Source organism: Chelmon rostratus, chromosome 5 (assembly GCF_017976325.1).
Source record: "Chelmon rostratus isolate fCheRos1 chromosome 5, fCheRos1.pri, whole genome shotgun sequence".
Taxonomy (NCBI): Eukaryota; Metazoa; Chordata; class Actinopteri; order Chaetodontiformes; family Chaetodontidae; genus Chelmon; species Chelmon rostratus.
The window spans coordinates 1,360,577-1,380,449 of NC_055662.1; the positions used below are offsets into that span (position 1 = coordinate 1,360,577).

The 19,873-nt window shown below is 43.5% G+C and overlaps 1 protein-coding gene and 1 non-coding gene across 2 annotated transcripts; both read right to left on the reverse strand.

The window, feature by feature from the left end:
- Positions 1-8,111: 8,111 nt before the first annotated feature.
- trnaa-ugc lies at positions 8,112-8,183 on the reverse strand. The gene has a single exon. It is a non-coding gene; the product is annotated as a tRNA-Ala (tRNA).
- Positions 8,184-9,589: 1,406 nt separating this feature from the next.
- LOC121607023 (piwi-like protein 2) lies at positions 9,590-16,792 on the reverse strand. The gene is given in 12 exon segments (XM_041937676.1): positions 9,590-9,826; positions 10,762-10,839; positions 10,841-10,867; positions 13,447-13,700; positions 13,923-14,028; positions 14,379-14,467; positions 14,748-14,861; positions 14,973-15,074; positions 15,321-15,438; positions 15,782-15,892; positions 16,023-16,113; positions 16,669-16,792. Coding segments are annotated over 12 exon segments (1,371 nt in total). The 3' UTR covers positions 9,590-9,669.
- Between the last annotated feature and the right edge of the window lie 3,081 nt (positions 16,793-19,873).

The window sequence follows — 19,873 nt, forward strand, 5'->3', positions numbered from 1 at the left end:
GACCCAGACGCAGAGAAAAACACAGGAGGCAGGTAGCAGTTGAAACAAAAATCACTGTCTTTACTGAGTTATCAAAAAAAGCCAAACACGAAGGCAAACAATACAGACAGGAAAAAGGCAAAACTCTTCAAAAACTAAGGCAGGGAAATTCAACAAACACTGGAAGCCAAACGTAGCTAAGCACAAGGAAATATCACTAGGAACAAAGACGATCTGGCAGAGACATGTGGAACTGGTGGGGATATATACACAAAGGGAAGGGAGGGAGGCTAATCAGGGGCAGGTGAGTAAGTGGCCTCAGGTGGGGTTGATGAGAGGCGGGGAAACACAGGAAACTGGAATGACACAAGAGGTAGAGTTACAAAAATAAAACAGGAAACATGACAGGAATGTTACAGTACCCCCCCCCTTTAATGGACGGCTCCAGACGTCCCAGGCTGGTCTGCATGACGCTTGTGAAAATCCCTTATGAGGGACTTATCCAGGATGTCCCTAGACGGGACCCAGGACCTCTCTTCAGGACCATATCCCTCCCAATCAGCCAGGTATTGGCAACCTCTACCCCTGCGGCGGACCGCCAGCAGGCGCTTCACAGTAAAAGCAGGCCCTCCATCGATGACCCGGGCGGGCGGAGGGGGTTTGGAGGCGGGGACCAAGGGACTGGTTTTCACAGGTTTGATTTTGGAGACATGAAAGGTGGGATGCACTTTCATGGTTCTGGGAAGACATAATTGCACAGCCACAGGATTAATGATCTTGGAGATGGGGAAGGGGCCAACAAACCTGGGAGCCAACTTGCGACTTTCCACACGGAGAGGCAGGTCTTGAGTGGAGAGCCAAACCCTCTGTCCCACACGGTAACGAGGAGCCGGAGTACGCCGTTTGTCAGCCTCCTTCTTGTAACGTCCTGAGGCCCGAAGAAGAGCTGCCCGAGCCCTCTTCCATGCAAGGTGACAACGACGGACCAGGGCCTGAGCAGATGGGACGGCAACCTCACCCTCTTGGTCTGGAAACAGAGGTGGCTGGTACCCATAAACACAGTGAAAGGGGGACAGACCAGTGGCAGAAACAGGAAGTGCGTTATGAGCATACTCAATCCATACCAACTGTTCACTCCACAGGGATGGATTATGGGAGACTAAGCATCTGAGAGCTGTTTCGAGTTCCTGATTGTAACGTTCTGTCTGGCCATTAGATTGTGGATGAAAACCAGAGGAGAGGCTGGCTGTGGCACCAATCAGTCGGCAGAACTCCTTCCAGAACCGGGAGGCAAACTGAGGCCCTCTATCTGAAACAACATCTTGTGGCAAGCCATGCAGACGAAACACATGAGACAACATGACCTGTGCCGTCTCCTTAGCAGAGGGGAGTTTGGCCAAGGGAACAAAGTGTGCCATTTTGGAAAAGCGATCGATAATGGTGAGTATGACGGTGTTACCTTCGGAGGGGGGCAAGCCCGTGACAAAGTCCAACGATATGTGGGACCAGGGTCGTCGGGGTACTGGGAGAGGGCGGAGCAGCCCATGCGGTCGTTGTCGTGAGGTCTTATTCTGGGCACAAACAGAACAGGCAGAGACAAATTCCCCCACATCCTCCACTAAGGAAGGCCACCAAAATCGCTGCTTAAGCAGACTGACCGTCCGACTCACCCCTGGATGGCAGCTCAGCCTGGAGGCATGAGCCCATTGCAGCACCCGTGGACGAAGTGGGATAGGGACAAAGAGGAGGTTCTGAGGACATCCCTCCGGAATTTTAGCCCCCTCCAGTGCTTGCCTCACCTCACTCTCAATGTCCCAAGTCACAGCTCCAATCACACAGGCAGCAGGCAGAATGGTAGAGGGAGACCTAGGAAGGTCATCAGGTTCGAACTGGCGGGAGAGGGCATCAGGTTTGGTGTTCCTGGAGCCGGGGCGATAAGACAGGGTGAAGTTGAAACGGGTAAAAAACAGGGCCCACCTGGCTTGACGAGAGTTCAACCTCCTGGCTGTTCTGATGTATTCCAGGTTCTTATGGTCCGTCCATACTAGGAATGGCTGTTCAGCCCCCTCCAGCCAGTGTCTCCACTCCTCCAAGGCCAACTTTACAGCCAACAACTCCCGGTTACCCACATCATAATTTCTCTCTGCTTTGGACAGTTTTCTAGAAAAGAAAGCACATGGGTGAACCTTATTGTCTTTGAGAGAGCGTTGAGAAAGCACCGCCCCGACCCCCACATCTGAGGCATCAACCTCAACGATGAACTGAAGCTTGGGGTCCGGCATGGAGAGGATGGGTGAGGAGGTGAACCGTTGCTTCAGGGTATTGAAGGCCTCTTCTGCTTGAGTGTTCCACTGAAACTTAGAACCAGGAGAAGTGAGGGCATGTAAAGGGGCTGCTATGGAGCTGTAGTTCCTGACAAAGCGTCGGTAGAAGTTAGCAAACCCCAAGAATCTCTGCACCTGCTTGCGGTCAGAGGGTGTTGCCCACTCAACCACTGCACTAACCTTGGCAGGATCCATTTGGATACTTCCAGGTGACACAATGAACCCCAGGAAAGAGACTGACTGCTGGTGAAACTCACATTTCTCCGCCTTGACGAAAAGCTGATTCTCCAACAGCCGCTGAAGAACCTGCCGGACATGCTGGACATGCTCATTCTCATTCTTAGAAAAAATCAAAATATCATCCAGGTAGACAAAGACAAAACGGTTAAGCATATCACGAAGAACATCATTGACCAGGGATTGAAAGACTGCTGGGGCATTAGTGAGTCCGAAAGGCATCACCAGATACTCATAATGGCCATTAGGAGTGTTGAAGGCAGTCTTCCACTCATCCCCCTCCCTAATACGAACAAGGTGGTAAGCATTTCTGAGATCGAGCTTAGTAAAAAAGGTGGCTTCTTGCAACAGTTCAAAGGCAGAAAACATAAGAGGGAGGGGGTACCTGTTCTTGATGGTGATGTCGTTGAGGCCCCTGTAGTCAATGCACGGTCGCAGGGTCTTGTCCTTCTTATCCACAAAGAAAAATCCAGCACCAGCAGGAGAAGAAGAAGGGCGGATAATGCCAGCAGTTAAGGAGCTCTGGATGTATTGCTTCATGGCTTCCCTCTCAGGAGCTGACAGGGAGTAGAGGCGGCCCTTGGGGGGGGGAGGTCCCAGGGAGAAGGTCGATAGCACAATCATAAGGTCTGTGTGGAGGCAGTGAAGTTGCACGAGCCTTGTTGAAAACCTCCTTCAAATCCATGTAAGCAGAGGGAACGCCAGACAGATCAGGGAACTCTGAGGAGGGGTCAACAGGCTTGGGGAGATCAGCAGATAGGAGACAGGATGAATAACATTGGTTACTCCAGCCCAGGATGGTGCCAGTAGCCCAGTCTATATGCGGATTGTGCTTAGTCAGCCACGGAAAACCAAGAATGAGAGGAAGTTCAGGAGAGTCAATGATGTAAAAAGAAATAGTCTCTGAATGGTTACCTGACATGAGGAGGGCGAGAGCTGGAGTCTGGAGTGACACATGACAGAGGAGACGACCATCAAGGGCGTGGGCCACCAGGGGGGAGGGGAGAGGCTTGAGTTGCAGCTGGAGCTGGCGAGCGAGGCCTTGATCCATAAAGTTCTCATCAGCTCCGGAGTCCACGAAAGCAGCCAATTCCAGGGAAACCACAGGAGATGAAATATGGGCCTGGGTAAGTGCACGGGAGGGTTTTGTAGAAAAAGTTCTGCTCACCAGTAACCCTCCATTTACTGATGAGCACTGCCTTTTACTGGGCAAGCTGCCAGGAAATGTCCTTTGAGACCACAGTAAATGCATCTTCCCTCTCTAAAGCGGCGCTGTCGCTCCTCTGGGGAAAGCTGAGTTCGGCCCACCTGCATAGGTTCCTCCTTTTCCCCAGGAGATGCTGTAACTTCCCCCCTGGAGCTCCCAGAAAAACTGGAATGAAGCTTGGTTGGAGACCAGGAGGTGGGCTGCCCCCAGTGGCCGGGGGTTCTCCTCTCAGCCTGAGTCTTTTCTCTCCTTCTGTCAAACAAGCGATTATCAATTTTGATGGCTAGGGCAACAAGAGCATCAAAGTCTGAGGGCAAATCAAGTGGAGCGAGGTGATCCTTAATTTCATTAGACAGGCTATGCAGGAATGTGTCAGACAGAGACTGAGTGTTCCATTCGCTGTCAGCAGCCAGAGTCCGAAAGCGAATGGCGTGGTCAGCAACACGACTGTTGCCCTGTTTAAGAGCCAACAAACCCCGGGCTGCCTCTCGACCAGGGGTGCAATGTCCAAAAACCCTTTTTAGGGCAGCAGAAAAAGTCTCCTCAGACTGGCATACAGGTGACTGTCTGTCCCATTCCGCAGTAGCCCACTCCCGTGCTCTTCCAGTGAGGTTGGTGATCATGAAGGCAACACGGGAATGGTCAGTGGGAAACGCTGATGGTTGGAGGCCAAATGTTAGAGAGCAGAGAGTCAGAAAGGAGCGGCAGGTCTCAGGGTCACCGTCATACCTTTCAATGGGTGGAGCACGTGGTTCATGGCGAAGGACCGGCTGGGGATCAGGCGTGGCTGTGGAGGCAGGGGGGGCAGGCGGAGTAGAGGCAGCCTCTGCCGGAGCTTGCTTGCCAAGAAGCGTTAAACACTGCTGGAGCTGGGTTGTGAGTGCGAGAAGCTGCTCCTTCATGGCATTCTGGAAGGCATCTTGGCGTACATGAAGCTCTTGAACACCTCCGCCCAACTTGTTCATCACCTGTTCATGGTCCTTCAGTCGCTGCCCTTGCGACTGGAGAGCAGCACGGAGAGCGTCATTCTCTGCTGGGTCTGACATGGCCAGATCGTACTGTGATGGCCCTGGTGAGCTCAGACCCAGACGCAGAGAAAAACACAGGAGGCAGGTAGCAGTTGAAACAAAAATCACTGTCTTTACTGAGTTATCAAAAAAAGCCAAACACGAAGGCAAACAATACAGACAGGAAAAAGGCAAAACTCTTCAAAAACTAAGGCAGGGAAATTCAACAAACACTGGAAGCCAAACGTAGCTAAGCACAAGGAAATATCACTAGGAACAAAGACGATCTGGCAGAGACATGTGGAACTGGTGGGGATGTATACACAAAGGGAAGGGAGGGAGGCTAATCAGGGGCAGGTGAGTAAGTGGCCTCAGGTGGGGTTGATGAGAGGCGGGGAAACACAGGAAACTGGAATGACACAAGAGGTAGAGTTACAAAAATAAAACAGGAAACATGACAGGAATGTTACAGTTTGAGATGAACTGTGTTTCGGATGCAAAGGTTCGGATCAGCAGGGACACTGACAAAAAGCTGCAGTCAAGTCTCACAGTGTCCAGCAGCCTTTAAATAATATAACATTACAGGAATACACAGAAATATTTACATGATGTTAGATTCACATGGAGGCTCCCTGTAGGTGGCAGCCCACGTTTGGATCGTAGAGCTGAAGCAGAAGAGACCCCTTACTTCTCCCTGAAGATGAGCTCAGTTACAAACAACGTGTAACTCTTTGAAGTTTTTCTGTTGCTTCACAATAGTTAAAACCATTCTGGTATTCAATTTCATCTGTGCTGTTTGGATCCATCTACCATCAACCTGCTCGAAAACCCACCTGTTCGTCGTCTGCTAAATAGCCTTAAGCGGGAGAAACCACAAGTCAAGACGTAGGTCTCGCTTTCACTCTTTAAATATATGATCACTTACTTAAGAAATTGGTGCTTTAGTCCTTATCCAGATTGACTATTATTATTTGTCCTCTGCTTTCTGTGACACGATATCTGAGGAGCCAACTTCAAGCCAGCCCGAAGGGCAAGACATCTTCAGTGTTCAGAAAGCTATGAGTGATGTGTGATATGCTAAAGCTTTTCCAGTGAATGTTACAGGTTAATCAAAAGAGCTCTTTTTATGAGTGAACATTCAAACCAGGATCAGCGTGTTTCATGTACTGATGAGCTCAGAATTACATGTTTACAAGAACTGGTTAGTGCAAACGCTCTTTGGCTGAATTTTAAATGAGACCTGCAGAATAAAGTGATCTTGATCTACTTTTGCAATAGATTTGATGATTTTTCCTGATGGAAGCACTGGTAGTATAACAGATTTGTTTCTAATTATATACATTTACATTTATTTTGGTATTCATTTATGTTGTGCCATACATATTATTTAATTAATTAATAAGTCAGATATTTTGTTATTTTACATTTACTCCTTGCCCTCTTGTATGTCCACGTGTTAGTTCCTACTTTTCTTGTGTTGGTACTGCAGATTAGGGGGATACACAGAGAGCGTATGAGATGAGAGCGTGGTTAGCCTTGGTTGATGAGCTGAACTGTCCTGCCGTGTTGGTGATGTATTAGCATGGAAAATAGCAAAACCTAACAATAACTCACAATAAAGATAACTGTAAGCCGCCAGACCCACAGCCCTGAAGACGCTCGAGCCAAACCACCTTCTTAGGGTTACAGTATCATGATCTGTTCAAGTACAGTCAGAAATGTGAGTATCCAACGATAATTTCTCTTTTTACCGTTTCTGCTTCTTTGGTTACTTAAAAACACATTTACCATTGTTGCTTTGGTCCCTTTCAAGGCTGGCTTTCAAGGTGTGCCATTGGTACTGGAACTGTCCAGGAACCATGCAAGTTTGAGCTGCACCAATTACTGCCACATGTCACAATCTGCCTCTCTGTCCTTCCCTTCAACCACGTTCCCACGTGCTTAAACACATTCATCGCCATTAGCCCTGCAGATATTTAACCATCCCATTCTCACTCATACTCTGTCAGTTAATTCTAGTTCATTTGTGAAGTTTGTATTTTTTTCTGTATTCAAGTTTCTGTTACATTCCTGTTTGTATTGTTGTTGTCTTTTTATTTGTATTGTTGAATAAAAAGACATTTTCCCAAAGTTATGGTGCATTTTACGCATCGGTGTCTGTTAGTATTGGTACCTGTCAGATGCATCATGCCCATTCAAACTAAGTAGGAATTCCAGGCAGTTCAGGAGCAGTGTTATCTGTAGGAGGGTAACTCCCTTTGGCATGGACTTTGGGCTTTACATCTTGGCAGATGCTTTACATGCACAAAAAAAATAAAAATAAAAAAAACAACTCAACACACAGTAGCAGGGCCGGAGGATGTCCGGCCTCCAGGCCGACCAGACAGTTTGATCCAGTTATTGATGCAGTTTATGCAGTTATAGAAGCCACTGAAGTGGTTAAACATGATGGATGGAAATGTTTTCTCGCAAATATCAGTCTGAGCTTTATCCATATAATATCACATATAATATAACTTAAATGAGCTTTAGGCTGCTTACTTTGAAACAAGCTATTTTGCTACCTTACAACAGAAGCCAAGCAGTTTCTCATGTTATCTTAAACTTCATTATCTCAATCGCACGACCTCAACCTTTGTTTACTCAGAGCCACAGATGAATACTTTCTGTATCAACCCATAGCCGATTGAGATGTTATTTAGGTTAACTATCGTTTGGTTTGGTTCTAATCTTTTGTGATAAGGTCACACAAAATCAAGCTCATCTGCATCGGTGTAGCCACAGTGTTGGATCTAAATGGAAATGTCAGTAATTGAACGTGTGAATGTCTTTTTGCAGTGCAGAAAAACTCATTCTAAAAGAGGTTATGTCTTTGAAGTACTGAAAACACATACTGCAGTGCAACTCTTTTGAAACACAGATTTTACTCTCAGTTACATGTTCCTCCTATTTAACGTATTTAACTGAGTGAAGAACTTTGCTTTGTTGTAAATTGTTTGTTGCTTTGATGTAAATCTGCACTTCATAAAAACACACAAACCCATCAAAGTGCAAGAAACACAACACTTTTTTTGTTGTTGGGTAGGTGTGAGCAGACAGAAGTGCAAATAAACATAATAAACATGGAGGACATTTTGCCTCCACACAACAGTTATTGTGTTGTCTCTCTCTTTCCTTGTTTGTTTTTGTCTGCCCAAATACTGATTAATTACTGTGTCCAAGTGATGCATTATAATCTTCTATAAATGTTTAATAGTCTGGTACATCCTGATGTTTTATAATTGTCTGATTATGGACCCACATACAACTTAACTACAAGCTTAGGTTAACACAGGTAAAGATATTGTACCTTGAATATGGAGATGCCTGGGACTGAACCCGGGGCCTCATACATGCAAAGCATGCACTCTACCACTGAGCTACATCCCCTTATGAAAAAGACGATATCACATATTTTTCGTCAGAGCCTGACGTTTTTTCACTCTGAACTAATAGAGCTGCAGTTGTACTTTCGCGGCTCCGATCTGCTGCTTTGGACAGCCGGACCAGAAGTACTTCCGGTTCGAGCGAGGCTCGAGGAGCCAGGACACGAGCGTTAAGAGAAATGAGATGCACCCCATGTCACCTTCTGTGTCCTCCATGGAAACCCGTGAAAATGTCAAGGCCAGTCACATGCAGGGTGACCGCTGCTCGTCAGGGTGGCTCCCACAGTTACTCCATGTAACGCTTCTGGGGTGCAGGGAATGCAGGATCTGGATGGACGGGGTCAAGACTGGCAAGCTGCAAGCTCATGAACCCGAACCCCGAAGCTCTCGGTCCGGTTGCTCGCGAGGGCTGGAGGCTAGCTGCTTGCTGGGAAGCAGGCTGAGGGCCAGCTGGCTGAAAGCTAGCAGACTGGAGAACAGCAGGCCGGGATCCAGGCTGGGAGCTAGCTTGCTTGAGGCTGGTTTGATGCCAGTAGGACCAGATGTAGATTGGACTTTGGGAGCTGGATGCTAGCAGGCTGAGAGGTGCAGACTGTAGGCTTGCAGGCTGGGAACCAAGGCTTTGGACACTTTTGTTTCTTAGCGTAGGGGATTATTTTAAAACTTCATTGAAAGTTTTTGTTTCAGTAAAGTCTAACTTTATAGTAGGGTTAATACTGAACTGTATATTTGAGAGATTTGCACTGTTACAATGATTGAAAATGGCACTTATACACTGCTGCCACTTTTCAAAGAGCTCAAACTTGTCTGCTTCAGCCAACTAAGGTGCCTAAATACCCATTAAAAGACTATATCAACAATGCAAATTAAGTTAGAGAACATATACAGCCACAGAAGAAAGGGAGACCTGCCAACATGTTGACTATATTTTAAAGCACAGGACAGTGGAAGCACAGATTAGATTGTGCTGACACCACACAACCAGTGTCTGCTCCTCTGTGCTGTGTTTGTCCGCCTACCTGCTGTTGGGAACCGATTTCATCCTACAACTTCTGGAAGAAACAAACAGTGTGTTGAGACTGTTTGAGGTAAGATCTATGACAATAACCAGAATAAGTTTGTCTCATAAAATAATCACAACTACATATTCTAAAAAGATTACAAGTTATTATCTAAAAGTATAACAAAACCATTAAAACTGGCGGGACAGGTGCCCCCCCACCCGGCTTGAATGGGCATGACACATCAGAATGGAAACTGATGCATCAACACACCAACCCTTTAGGAAAATGTCTTTTTATTCAACAATACAAATAAAAAGACAACAATAATACAAACAGGAAAATAACAGAAACTTGAACACAGAACAAATACAAACTCCACAAATTAACTAGAATTAACTGACAGAGTATGAGTGAGAATGGGATGGAACGTGGTTGAAGGGAAGGACAGAGGGGTAGATTGCGACACATGGCAGTAACTGGTGCAGCTCAAAGGAAGAAGAGCTTGTCTGATAGCTGGATGGCTGGCTCAGAGTGCAGGTACTGGCCAGACAGGTAAGCCAGTCTGTGGGCGTACTTGCACGGTGCTGGAACGCGAATTGTTCCCGGCCAGTTCCAGCACAGATGGCACATCTTGAAAGTCAGCCTTGAAAGGGACCAAAGCAACAATGTTAAATGTGTTTTGAAGTAACCAAACAAGCAGCAGCATTAACTCTCTGAACCCTGTAACCTGCCCCAGGTTTGAAAAGCATGTTTTCTTTACAAAAATCACCAGAATGACACCATTTATCATCAGCAGAAACTGCAAAAACAGAAATTATCATTGGATTCTCACAATTCTGACTGTACTCGAACAGATCGTGTGCTACCAATGCTACTGTCAGGAAAAATGACTAAATCTAATGCAAAAATAGATCAAGATCACTTCATTCTACAGGTCTTTTTTTGGTAAAATATATAATCAAAGAAACAGAACTTGCATTTGTTTCTTTGTGTATGATTTATGGCATTAAAACTGTGATATCATGTCTGTGGTGAAGACATTTCTGAATTTTGCCTCCTACTAGTTCTGACTGTACTAAGGTGCAGGACTTGGGTGTTGCAGTGAAAAATGAGCCCAAAGTAAATAGAAATGAACAGAAGCAAAATATGCCCCAAAACTGCTTGAGGTTCAGGGGGTTAAAGCCACATTTACATTCTCACTGCACCTGAGTACAGGTGGATACAGTGAGGGTCAGATGTTTGGGAAATGCTTAAGTATACAGTTCTCTGAATGGTGAAAAAAAAATCTCAAACTGTTGAGGAGTAAAACATTTACATTATTTTATTCAAACACAGGAATGTATGCTTACAATATACAATGAGGAACCCTTTGGTCTGACTAATAGTCGGACAGCTGATGTTCACTAAATGAGTCGTCTTTTTGTGAGTGGTCTTCACCACAGCTCATGCTTTTCATCAAGGAACTTTAATAAAGACTTTCAAAAATATTGTTCAACTGAAGACACATTTACCAGCTGCTATATAGGATGTTTTAAATGTGTACCAGTCATCAAAATGATGCTTAGTGGTTATCAGTACCTTTGCAAATGGTCTGGTGTGAGGTTTGCTGTGTTGTACAAAGAGATGTAGTGTGTGGGAAGTCCACAGCCCTGGTGACTGATGTGCAATCAGATAGAAGTCCACCCTGAACAAAAAAACAAAACAACAACAGAAAAACTGGTGTTAGAAACAGCAAATACTCCAGAGGTCTGTTTCACAAAGCAGGTTTACTGAAAACTCCGAGTATGTTAACCCTGAAATGAGGGAAACTCTGAGTTTTCCGTTTCACATAGGAAGGTAAGTCAAACCAGAGAAAGAGGGGTAACTCAAGCCTGTTTCACAGACAGAGGTAAGTTAAACTCTGAGTCAGTTACCGCAGTAACTTACCGCAGTAACTGACTCTATGAACCTAACCTGGTCGGGACCAGGTTTTACTCAAGAAACCTCGAGTTTCTCTGTGTCTCCGCCCTCTTTCAACCACACACCGTATTTCACTTCTTCATTCATTCATTCAGTCGGCAGACGAGTTCTGCCGTCTGTTATTAAAAAAAATCATCAAAAATATCAGTCAGTGGAAGTCCATTAGTCACAGTAGGTGGTGACTTTTTTTCGCTAACATGGCATGTCCTTTTGATCATGATCCCGTGGATGAAGGTGCAGCGATACTGCGCAGAGAATTAAATATTCGTCAGTAGATAGTTATCAAACCACGATGTTCTTGCTTTTCCAGACAGTTATCGGTTCTAGGCCACCACCCGTTCTTCGTGCATCTGCCTTCTTTCTGTTAGCTGAGTAAAAGTCTGTGTTAGTTTAAATATAGGCTATAATTATTTAACATAACATGACATAGATGAGAACACTTCTTCTCATTTTTAAATTTTATTTCATTCGTTAACAAAAACAAAACATTATATGAACACAATATAACCAATTTTACAATGAAAGGGAGCCACTTAATATTTACTTTACAATGTAAAACATGATCAAAATGAGGTAGCTACCTCCATGAGATCATGCCGAGGTCTTACCTGTTTGAACCATGTTTTTATATTTCATTTTAAGCTGCTGCCAAGTGCGCTTCTCCCCCGCGGGATTGCACCTAAATGAAATAAATTAATAGGCAACCATTCAAGCAGTTTTGCCCTGTAATATTATTGTGATTTCAAAGGACTACATTTATACTCACGCATTGACCCGAGCAGCAATGTTCTCCCACGCCGTCTCCCTCTCCTTCGCAGCTGCAGCGGTGTTGGACTTCCGTCTAAAAACGTGTTCATATTCGCTGTATGAGCGCATTAAAATGTCTAATTTCCAATGGCGTGAAGTAGGCAGCCTTCCGCTTACCCGTTGCCATGGTGACTCCTCAAATCGGGGTTCCATTGATGCTGTCTTTTTAAAGTTGCGGTGCACGCGCTTAACTCGAGGTGAACCTACTCTGAGTTAATCAAACTAACTCAAATCTGCTGTTGTGGAATCGAAAACTCAAGAGTTTCCTATCTCAGAGTAGATCAACTCAGAGTTCAGGGTTACACTCAGAGTTTGTTGAACCTGCTTTGTGAAACGGACCCCAGGTCTTTGATGGCTCCTCACCAAAGTGCAGATATTTACGACTGCTGCCAGGAGATGGTGTTGCAGGCTTTTGGATGTACACAGGCAGAAAAGATAAAAACCTGTGCCCCTCCTCCTCTACTGTGCTGGGCTGCTCATACAATGCTGAGCTACTTTCTCTCTTACACCTTCCTTTAAGAAGTTCAATATTTTCTTGATATGCTCACATAAATTCTCTTCCTGTGTTACATTCAAACTGCACACAAATTAGACCACAGTCAGACTGGAGCCACCTCAGTCCAAAACAGCTGTGTGTGTGGCCTAAAACTGTCTTTTAACAGTAAGCATCATGCTGACACATGGTGAACCCCCCTCCCCCAAATAACAATCAACTTATGTATGGCCATTCTGCACAAGAGATGAAACTCACTCACCTTTTACCAAAGCTCAGTGTTTAACCCCTTAATGCCGATTGTCGCGAATTCGCATCCTAGCTGAATCGTACATGCATTCCTCTAATGCCAGTTTGTGCATATTCAACACACACCTAGGAACCTTTTGCAAGCACTGGTTTCTCGTCGGACCGGTCAAAGTGAATGAACCCCTGTTCTAATTGTTGTTACTATGTAATGCTTGTAAGACAATTTTGTTTCTGTTTTGATGAAATAAATGAATTTTGAATACACAAAAAAGATGTTTTTACTGCATTTAAGCATTGAAATACATATACTGTTTGTCTGAACCCTATTCTAGTTGGTGAACCGACCTAAATTTATATCTATTGTATGTGCAACAGAAAAATGAACAAACTCCTTTTAATTTCGGATCAATTTGAAAGCAAAAACACAAAGAATTAATTTTTTAATATAATTCTAAATAAATTCAGGCGTCAAGGGGTTAATGTCAGCTTTCAATGCATTTGTTGGACAATCCAACACATGAAGGGCACGTTCCAAGTGGAACAATTTGTAGCGTCATGCTAATTTTACTGCTGTTGTGATTGTTTCTTAGGATTTGAAAATTAAATTCGTTTTTGGGTAAAATTTTTAAATCATACCCAAAAACAACCAGCTGTGTAACATTTTGGCATCTGACAGGCCTTCAAATTGGAATAAAACTAAGATCTTAAAAGAGGATCTACTGACAACTCAGTCACTTGCATAAACTAAGACTGACCAGTGTTTTTGAGTGAGGGTGTGATCCAGAACAGTTCCAGCTGAAGGTGTGCCAATGTTGTTTGCAGTGCAGGAGTAGAGGGTGGTGCTGATGTGCTTCTGGACCACAATGAAGACCAGCTTGGGCTCATAGCTGGGGAAATTCTCAAAGCTTTTCAACAACTGTGGGATCTCGTACTGCTCCACCATCATCAGCTGACCGTGTGACACACCATCTTGATACACCACAATCTTCTCTGGCAAGTTGTGGTTCATCTGCACAAAAGAACATACACAAAGGCCAGTGGTTCATTGAGGTTATGGTGTGCCACTCATGCTCACTGGCGAGTTCACTGAGACGCTGAACCAGCTGAGAAGACAAGGGAGGGAAGGTCCGTCCCCATCTGTGAGTCTTGGCTGAAAGGGATGGGTGTGGTTTAGAGAGAAGGGGGCATGGATTACAAGACATTTTATGTACTGTATGCTGGTAGCACTTACCTCGTAGTACTTCTGCAGTGCGGCCAGAAAGCAAACTCTGTAGCCACTGATCAGCTCCTCGGTGGGTGTCTGGAAAGTTACTCTGGAGTACCAGCGGGTCAGTGAGCTGGACAAGAAAAAAACAAATGCATTTCAATTAAGATTAAATTGCCACTTTTACCACAGATCTTGCATGACAAACGTTGAAATACATGGTTACTCTGTGCAGCATTTTTAGCATTCATTTGGAGACTGAATGTGTTTATATTTCGGGATGTTCAAGTAGATTTTCTGCAGATGCAACCTTAAAATCTGAAGAGACTGTATTTGGCAAGAAGGTAGAAGTTGGACTAGTAGGCAGGAAGTGAAATGAATACTATAACTTTGCACTTTGAGCTCCATGTGAATCCATTATGATAAACCAGTGAGAAAACACTAAACCCAAAAGAGAACCGAAACAGACGGGAAGAGGTTTACCTGTTTATACTTGCGACAAAGCCCATGACTGACTGATGAGCTTTGCTGGTGTCATGGTGCACATCAACTCCAACCACCATCAAGTGTTTCTGGTTAAGTCAGACAGACATTCATTGTTTCCCTACTGACTGCACTTATTATTTTCATAAGAACCACATCTATGCACATCTACTGCTGTTCCAACATGACTGCAGTTTGAATAGGATTTGTTTTTAGAAGGTATTGTTAATTATGCAATGTTATGCTTAATCATCAGTACCTACCACATTACTGGTCAGAAAAATCCCATTTAAGATATTTTTCCCCAAACTGTCCACAGCCCCAGTAGATAAGGAGTTTCTTCCTGCTCTTGTAAGACATGACACTCACCAGAGGGACACTGACAGTCCACAGCTCTCCTCCTAACTTGCTGTTTATCTGCAGGAGTATCTTTTGGGCAACACTCAACTTGTGCTGATGGGAAATTGTCTGCACATTGATAGCCTGACGACAAAGATGTTAGAAAAAGGACAAAAACCTTCACTTTGAACTGGGAGAAAACACTTACAGAAAATGAAACCAGCCATGAGGAAACACTTGATAAACATTGCAAACCTGGGATGGGATGGGATTTTTGACACAGCAGAGCTTCTTGATGGCACTGTAGAGATCGTCTCTGTTGCCGACCATGATGCACACTACGAGCTGCATTTTGGGCTGTAAACAGAGAAGAAATTAACAGACAACAAAGTCAAAGTCAAAGTCTCCAGTGTTAAGTTTACATTGTGCACTCTACAGTTCTGCACTATGAAAATTCAAGCCATTCAAACTGCCAAACAACCACTTTGCAGTCGTATTAGACCTTTGTTGGAACTCAGTCAGCTACATACACAACTAAAATCAATTAGAAACCACAAAGGAAATGACACAATTAGCCACACAACTAATAGCTATGATACCAACCTCATTAAGCTTAACAGGCAGGTAGAGGACGGAGCCATCAAAAGCTACTACTTCCCCTGTGGTCGAGCGGTGATCCTTCATCATGCCAAAGCGCATTCTCATCGATTCAACATTTGGACTGGAATAATGAAAATACACATGACTTTCATGAATATTTGCGGTACTTTCAGTCCAATTTAACACAATCAAATGACAATGTCCATTCAACGAATGATTACTTTGGAATAGCCTTGTGGCACAAAGCTTATCTGGGATTTTATTGACAGTAATGCTTCAGTGTAATTTTATCTTTGGTTGTCTATGTCTATTTCTGTTTCACATCATGGTCCACAAATGAATTAACTATCAACATTAGAAGACTGGAAATGGTGGCTTAAACTTCACACATTCTTTTTCCATCAGCTATTTTTGTTGAGTGGTTGCTAAATAGAGCAAACACACATTAATGACACGGTACTTACGTGAATGTAACATGGTACTGATACACAGCTTCATTCTTGCAAAGAATCGGGATGTGGTTTGAGCCAATGGTTACAGGAGTTCCTTTTATTCCAGCCTTATCAGGTGGCTCACTGACCAGAGGAGAATACACAAGCACAAATGATTCATTCAGCACAACATGCTGTCTGTTACTACATCGTACTGAGTGTGACATTTATGTAAAACTTCAGTGAATAATGGTTTACAGATATGTGAACTCACCAGACGGCTTCCATTTTCAGCTCCATCTTTGCTGGTGCAACAGTGGAAAGCTCCAGCACTTCTGGAGTGGTGGGCATCGGGGGCTTGGCTCCTTCACATTACTTTCACTTTAGAATCTAGTACTTTTTCTACTTCTTCTCACTCATATTAACATAAAATACTTGTACGTAAATAATCAGGTACCACATGAGAAAATTGGAATAGCAAACACACATTGCATTGAAACTTTTTTGTCTTTACATTTTTGGGACGGATATTTTTTAGAACATTGATGAAAGCTGAGTATCCACATTTACTGAGCTAAAGGTAGGGTTGGACAGTATCCAATTCTGATACCGTTTAAGCTTCCGCAAATATTCCCGCTGTATGCGGTATTACCAGCTGATTCCAAATCACACTAGAGGACTTCAACGGGGCCGCCAACCGCTGCTATACCATTTCCTGCGGCAAGGTGGCTACAGCGCACTTCAACTGTGATTTTCCATCTACCATTTTTAGCATGTTATGTTCATTTTATGTCTATTTTGATGTGAAGCACTAAGTGCATGTAATAATAAATATGTGTATGTATACACACACACACACACACACATAAAATATATATGTATAATGTAATAAATAATCATTCATTCATTAGTTTCCCTACCTGTGTGGGAAGTCTGAGCGTGTTGGACTGCTTGTTGCTCAGAGGCTGGAGAAAAGGACTCAACAGGACCTGGAGAAAAAGAAGGAAGGAGAGGGATTCCTCTTCCTACTCCAAGCACAGGCATCGCTGCTCTTCCAAGCCCCACCATCGTGCGAGGGGACAAACCTGGTCCATGGAAACTGTAACAGGCCAGGGTTGCATATCAGTTTCTCAATACTGATAATGGTCGGAGTAATTCTGGATCAGTGATAGTTCTAAAACAATGAGGGTGCTCTTTACTATGAAAATGAGAAAATCTTTATTTAATAAATATTTTTACAGGATACATGTCTTTGAAAATTGATCATGTTATATTGATTCTATTGTATTATATTGATTCTACCTGTGATGCCTCAAATGGGAGTTACAAATAATATTTAGAGTGGAAAACTCAAGGCTAACTTTTCTGAGAAACTGTGCTTAATATCTGCGCACTTTAAAATCTCCTCTTACATTTACAGAAAACTACTGCACCATCTCAGTCCCATAAAAACCTCGCTCACAATGGCCACAAAGTAAAAGCAGCACCTCACAGCCCAACACAATGCAATAATTCCAACATTCAGAAATGTGCAATGTTCAGTTTTTGTTGAAACTAGTTTAGAGAGGTGTTGATTCCATGTCAGTACTCTGGATCTTTTTGCCCCTCTGACGCCTACCTGCTGCCTCTCCCCATCACCTCCTCAGGTTGGCTGAAGCTCTCTGGTTTGCTGATGACACCTAATGGGGCACCATGCAGCCTCACGTCTCCCATATCACCAGCTTCCAGCACCATTCCTCTTCCTGCAACAAAATCAAAAAACTCAGATCTGGTTCTTCTGCAGGTAACATGCCAACAGCATAACAACACAGTAACATGGGTTAAACCTGTATCAGCAATCGATTTGAATGGCTCGAGTGTCAGCCTATTGAGGTTTGCTAACGTCCTCTCGACCTTGGCTGAGCAGGGGTCACTCACTGCCTGTCTTCAGAGATGGAAACTTAATTTAACAATACTGTTGTCAACTCTCCGAACAGAGAGAAAGAAATGAGAAAACAAAGCACACCCATGTGGAGAGCAAGAGGTCAGAGAGAGCATGAACTACATGAAGAATGTAGATGCCATGATCACATCACATTAATAAAAATACGTTTGAGCACACACAATATACGACATTTGATTTCATATTCCTTACCAATGAGGACCGAGCTATTTTTTTAGCGGAGTAAAATTATATTTGAAATGATATATTCTATTGATACATTTATCTAATGAATTGTGAAAATGAAAATGTATTTTTTGAATCAAATATTTCAAACATTTTAGGTACAGGAATTGATGCAGTGACTCTCTGCTGTTCTTTGTACCATCAGTGGGTGTCAAAGCATTATGCATCAAAACTAATACTCACCATCGAAGGAAGATTCTGCAATACTGATGTAATAAGGATGAATTATAGTCAAGAGTAATCATCATAACACAGAAAAGAAGTTGTCCAAGGATCACATACTACCTGTCCTAGCCACATCTTATAATAGTGCCTGTAACATTTTGTCTACATTGTCGGAGCAGCATACTAAATGTTTTATCTGCAAAACTACAGTATACAGTTGTGTTCATAAGTTTACATACCCTGGCAGTATTTATTATTTCTTGGTCATTTTTCATAGAATATGAATGATAACACAAAAACTTTTCTTTCACCCATGTTAAGTGGTTGGGTGAAGCCATTTATTACCAAACAACTGTATTTACTCTTTTTAAATCATATTGACAACAGAAACTACTCAAATGACCCTGATCAAAAGTTTACATACCCCAGTTCTTAATACCGTGTATTCCCCCCTTTAACATCAATGACAGCTTGAAGTCTTTTGTAGTAGTTGTAGATGAGGGTCTTTAAGGTCAAGGTCAAGGTCAAGGTAACTTTATTGATACCCGTAGGTAGATTTGTTTTGCAGTCTGGAGAGGGCATCTCAAACATTATACACAACATTCAGAAACACAGGACACATACAGAAGACAGATTAACAGCAGACATTGACAGGTACTCCCAGCAGCTCACTGATCATGGTTAAAAGACTAAAATAAATAAATAAAATAAATAAAAGTCATTAAATATCACTAAAAATGCCAATATAAGACCTGTTAAGAGCATGCTAAGAAAACATAAGAGCATGATCCAAGGGACAGTAAAACAATGAGAAATAAATAAGTAAATAAATAAGTAAGCAAGTTAAGACCACATTAAAATAGGACAGACCTCCTATTTAAAAGAGAAACCGCAGCAGGAACAAAGCTGTTCCTGCAGCGAGTGGTCCTAACTCTCGGGACTATGAGTCTCCTTTTTGACCGTAGCAGCTGGAACTCACTTGCCAGGGGATGGGAGTCGTCAGTGGAGATGGAGCTGGCCAGTCGCTGTACCTGCCTAGTATACAGCGACTGTAGGCACAGCTGTGACTCCCCAATGAGCCGACCAGACCATTTAATAATCTGGTTCAGTGAGTTCCTTTCTTTTAAGGGCGGGTTTCCAAACCATGACACAAGTGAAAAAGTTAAAACCGACTCAATAAAAGCACGATAAAAAAGTGTCATCATGGTCCTATCAATGTGGAAGCGGGACAACTTCCGCAGACAGAATAAACGCTGGTGTCCCTTCCTGCTCACAGCTTCACAGTTTAATTTAAAATTCAAAGTGGAGTCGATGATAGTCCCAAGATACTTATAAGATTGCACTTGCTCAATGGCTTGTCCCTTGATTGTGATGAGTTCAGGTGTATTGGCATTTTTCCTAAAATCAATGGCCATGTCTTTTGTCTTGGCTTCATTGACCTGTAGGTGTGAGTCCTCACACCACTTGACAAAGTTGTCAACGACAGGGCCGTGACTGTTTTCTGTTCCTTGGAGCAGGCTAACAATAACCGAATCATCTGCGTATTTTAAAATGAAACGGTTCTTAAAAGTGCTCTGACACATATTAGTGTACAGTATGAATAACAAGGGTGAGAGCACGCACCCTTGTGGTGAGCCAGTGGAGGAGCACACCTTGTCAGATAAAAAGCCATTAACTCTGACCCTCTGTGTCCTGTTTGTTAAAAAATCTAAAATCCAGCCCACAAGGTTATTGCTCAAGTTAAAATGCTCTAAAAGTCTCTGTGTTAAAATGTGCGGTTGAATTGTGTTAAA